Below are 5,078 nucleotides of genomic sequence, written 5' to 3'. Positions count from 1 at the left end.
AACATAGAAAAATACCATATAAGCTTACTAGAAAAGAGACGTGTCATTTTTTTTGTTTTCTTTATTAAAGTGGTAGATTTCTATCTTCTATTAGTTTTAACTTTTCATCCCTAAACACTTGGAAATTCATCCCTTTCAACCTATACATTTTAATACAAGAATACAAGCACATGTTACAACTAAGTGATGCATAAACTTAGAGGGTTGGACAAGTTCAGTAACCCGCAGAACTCACACATTCTTGTGACATGACATCACAGTGAAGGGAATAATGTAAAACAAATTTTTAACCAATTAAAAAATCTAAAGCTCTCAAATTTTGCGGGAACTTACAACACCTATATATATATATATATATATATATATATATATATATATATATATATATATATATATATATATATATATATATATATATATATATATATATATATATATATATATATATATATATTGTACTAGTTGTGAGACCCGTGTACTACACAGATTGATTAAAACAATTAAATATAAAAATCTAAATATTAAGCATTTTTTATATACAACACTTTGTAAATCTTAAAGATGACATTTATATAATTTATATAATTGTTAATTTAGAAATTTGATTAAAATACATTGTGTGATATCCACAAAATGGTATATTACATTTATTTTTTCAAATGGATGTTAAGAGAAAAAGAAAAGAGAGATAAAACGGAAATATATAAAACTCACTTCCTCCTTGAAGAAGCATGTAGAATTTGGCCTCATAGTGAAACTTAGGGCGCTTAGTTTTAAAGATTTTTGAAAACATAAACAAAATATATATGTGTGAATTGGTATAAAAATGTTCTACAACCTAATAAATGTAAAATCCTAGATATATACCAGCTTTACAGCATTTTCTACTCCACTATGAACATTTACTCCTAAAATGAAAAAGAAATCACTCACAAATGCAACAAAACTATTACATAAGAACAATAAAAACAAAAAGGCTATGATGTGAAGGAAAAAATTATCCAAATAAAGCTCTCAAAAGATCTGGTACCAATCTTTCTTCCAAGCTTGAACTTCCCACCAATCACATGATCCATGATGAATTCCCAAACAAACAAAGATTAAGTAGATTCAGGTAACTAACTTCTGTTGAATTAATTGAAGAAGTTTCAAGGTATGAAGATAAACTAAAATCTAAACCGAATTTTGGTATGAAGATTTGTGAGGAATCAACCGCACTTGATGTAGTCTAACAATGCCAAAAACTAAAAAACCAAACAAGAAATTTATGGGGATCATTGTCGCTCCTATGACACAGAACCGACAAATCAATGGATAGGTAAAAACCAGAGAAAGAAAAATCAAAAATCGAGATGCTTCTCGTGAACGCAGAACTTAAAATAAAAAATCAAACACAAAATCAAAATACCCCCCACAACAAAAAAAAAGGAAGAAATTCAATATAAAAGAGGCGTGAGAGGCATAGCCATACAATAAGGCATGTATAAAAATTTCATAATGAAGATTACATGTATTATTCAGAAAACTCAGAAAACAAAAAGATGGGAAAGAAAGCATTACATGCATTATTCACTAATGAGCCAATGTTCGACGAAAGGATAAAGGGCATTGAAGATGGAGTGTCTATTGTTAGAACCTTCGAGAGAAAAATCCGACAATAATTTTGACCGAAAGTGAAGGTGAATTTGCAATTCGAAATTTGAAATAAGCCTCACCCTTTCCTCAATTCATGCAAACTGATGGAAAGTCATTCAAAATTGCCAAGATCTTGAGGATTTGACTTTTAAATTAGGATCAATATAAGTTTAAAATTTGTTTGCATGGATGATTTGTAATTCAATTTTAAAGGTTCATCAAATTATTTCTGGTTTATTTTCCGGCAAATCATCTAATTTTTAAAAAGTTAACTTAAAATTATATAAAATTATCCTAATCATTCCCATAATTTAATTGCCATAAATTAGGAATATACTTTGCCAGACTTTCCTTATTAAAGGCCTTAAACATCATATTTACTATTATTATGAAATCTGATGTGTAATTTTTTCTAAACAATGTGAAAAGAAAACTTAAATTATAAGAAAATGACATGTGGCATATTTAATAAGAAGAGGACAAGTGGCAAAACCATTTTTATTTATCAGGGTAGATACGAGTCTAAACTTGAAACCCTTGGGTAAACATGTACACATATGCACATGATTTAAACTTGCCTTCTAAGTAAAAAAGTAATACATATCTTGCAAAACTTGAGGCATATATATACGTCACTTTTCCCAATACTAATGACACCTTTCCCCTTTCCTTTTTCTTTTTTTATATAACATAAAACACATAATATAAAGAGATCCATAATCCATTTCCATCTTCACCCATCTTCGTGTGTGTGTCTGTGTGTGTTTTCTCAAAAAGAAGGCATATGGATAAAGACGAAGGTTGCTGTTACTTCCATCCCGATGAAGTTTTCGTGGGAGTTTGTCCTTTATGCTTATACGAGAGGCTTATTGTAGTAGCCACAAAACGATGCCGTCGGCTGCATCTTTACAGAAGTAGCAGCTGCAAGTCCTCAAAGCCTCGCATTATGTTTGCCATCGATTCTTTGATTCATCGGAAAACCAAGAAACAACTTCACAATCACGACGCATCTCCCACTCACGATGGTACATATTCATATTCTTTTAACTATATATCGATTAATTCTTCTAACTTTATTGGAAAGTATTTTTTTTACATGTTTTAATCGAATTACGTATGATTTGGGTGACTAGCTAACCATGAATCATGATATTGAATATGGATTAATAAATGGACATACGTCAAAGAACATATATCGACTATGATTTGGTGAGTTGTTTTTTTGTAAAGAACTCAATAATTTATTTATTTCATATATTATATTATTTTTATGGGGAGAGGGGGTTATGATGAGTTTAGCAAGATCCAAGTTTCGTATCTTGTAAATCTCGTAATCCCAAGCGATGATTACTAGACAATATTGGCTTTTGACTCTTGGATTTTGTAGAAAGGAAATGATGACTAATTTGGATAAAAGATTTTATAATATATACGGTTTTATTTTATGTGTTGTTATGTTAAAATCGGCATAATGTATTGTTTGTTTTCATAATTTGATGCTAAGATCATGTTGATATAAATTTTATTTTATAAAAAATAATTTAAAGGCTCTATATATGGTTTCCGTATGGAAAAGTGAAGAAAGTAACCATACAAAGTATAGTAGGTGGGTGATGTGGGGTTTGTATTATTTAATTTGACATTATATGCTTGTTCTATTTTCTTTTTCTATAAAAGATAAAATAGAAAGGAAAAAACCAATAAAAATTAAAGAAAAATGAATGGAAGAAAAATGGAAAATGCCATCCAAAAGGAGCTTTTTAAGAGTTTAATGAGTCAAATAAGCTTTTAAAATTTTTAAAAAAAAGCTATTGTATAGCTTTTATATACAATCAATACAACGGATCATAGATGTGACATCCAGATTTAAACCAAGACATTAATCTATGAAAATTTAGGCGTTTATTGTTAAGATAAGGATTCATTGAGAAAAAAAAAGGAGAAAGCACATGGAGTATGAGGGAGATAGGAGTTATGGGTGAAAAGGGATTAATGGGGTTGGCTGGTGGGTGCAAGTGAGGGTGGGGCTACTCTAGAGATCTATGTTTGGAGCTTTTGGCTTAAGGTAGTATGGGGTTTTTATATCTTGTCCACAATTTATGTTTATTAATAAAAAATAACTTCCAATTTCATATAGTTTAAGTTGGGGGTGGTAAATTGGTAATTATAATTACTTAGTATTAAATGGGTTGAGTTTTATTGTATTCTATTTCTAGTAAGTATAGCTTTCTTATTGCATATAATCATATAATCGTTTAAACTGTCTTTACATATACGTTGTTGGTTATTTGCAGATTCGTTTATATCAATAAGATTTGATGATAACAATGGTATGGGTGCATGGGAGAAGGGCAAATTAGAATGCAATGATAATCAAAAGAGTGTTGTGGAACATGCAAAGCCACAATGGCCTTCGATGAGATGGCGAAAACGGATTGGTCATGTTTTCCAGCTCATTACATGGAAAAAGTCGAATAGACATGTTGTCAAAGGTAATCAATGGATAAGAAACATAACGAAGAGAAAGACTAGCGATTGAATATCATCACCAAAGTAAATTACAAATACATCTTGCCTAGTTTTTTGTATTTCAATTATGTGTTGATGGAATTGTAATGACTTCTTAACCATGTTTTATATATGTCTTTTACAATATTTTTATTCTCTTAAAACTTTTTCAAAACACTTTGTAAAAATATAAAAATGTGATATTCTAGCTTCTATCTATAGGCAAGATTTGATACTTCTGTGTTTTAGGGATTGTATGCCAAAATTTTATAAAATATTATAATCGCGACTTTCTTTTCTATTTAGGGATTTTCTTGAATTGTTATTAGGTTTTTTTGTACACGTATTAAGAAGAGATTAACGCCTCGTTCCCGAGTTTAACAAAAGAAAAGAAGAGAAGAGAAAAGAAAGTTACGAGAGAAAAGTAGAGAAATGAAAGGAAAACAAAATTTTCTTTTGTGTTCCCGAGTTGGAGAGAAGTGGAAGGAAAATGAATCATTTTGTTCTTTCTTTCCAAATCCTTCCAAATCGGAAGGAAAGTTAGGAGGGAAAATGATCATCCCATTTCTCTCCACTTCCCTCCTTTAATGAAACTCGGGAACACCAATTTCTTTTATTTTCTTCTCATTTCCACCAATTTCCTTTCATTTCTCTCGTTAAGTTCAACTCGGGAACGGGGTGTAAACTTGATTGGTTTTTACTCTATTTCTTTTTGTTTTAATTAATCATATTATCACCCAAAACATAAGTCATGTTATGTAAATGTACTGTTCAGTTGCAATTATTTTTGGAATTACTTATTATATCAATATGCTATTACGTACGTCTTTTATAATTGGTCACCATTCCTACATGAATAACTACTTGATAATATGTAGACTAAACTGCATAAATGGTCCATGTGGTTTGCTTAAAATTGTCACTTTGGTCCAAAA

The 5,078-nt window shown here is 30.0% G+C and overlaps 1 protein-coding gene across 1 annotated transcript; it reads left to right on the top strand.

Annotated features, from left to right (window-relative positions):
- The first annotated feature begins 2,293 nt into the window (after positions 1 to 2,293).
- Positions 2,294 to 4,290, top strand: LOC145116043 (uncharacterized). The gene is made up of 2 exons (XM_079052680.1): positions 2,294 to 2,660; positions 3,930 to 4,290. The coding sequence occupies exons 1-2, from the start codon at positions 2,420 to 2,422 to the stop codon at positions 4,172 to 4,174; spliced, it is 486 nt and encodes a 161-aa protein (XP_078908806.1). The 5' UTR covers positions 2,294 to 2,419; the 3' UTR covers positions 4,175 to 4,290.
- Positions 4,291 to 5,078: the final 788 nt, after the last annotated feature.

The sequence above is a fragment of the Lactuca virosa genome, chromosome 1 (genome assembly GCF_052849685.1).
Source record: "Lactuca virosa cultivar CGN04683 chromosome 1, Lactuca_virosa_CGN04683_v6, whole genome shotgun sequence".
NCBI classification, from domain to species: domain Eukaryota; kingdom Viridiplantae; phylum Streptophyta; class Magnoliopsida; order Asterales; family Asteraceae; genus Lactuca; species Lactuca virosa.
The sequence above is the reverse complement of the archived record's forward strand: the minus strand, read 5'-3'. Positions and strand labels throughout refer to the sequence as shown.

Coding starts and splice junctions, on each gene's coding strand:
- LOC145116043 (XM_079052680.1), top strand. CDS start 2,420: ATGGATAAAGACGAAGGTTGCTGTTACTTCCATCCCGATGAAGTTTTC. Junction 2,661..3,929: donor CGCATCTCCCACTCACGATG/GTACATATTCAT, acceptor GGTTATTTGCAG/ATTCGTTTATATCAATAAGA.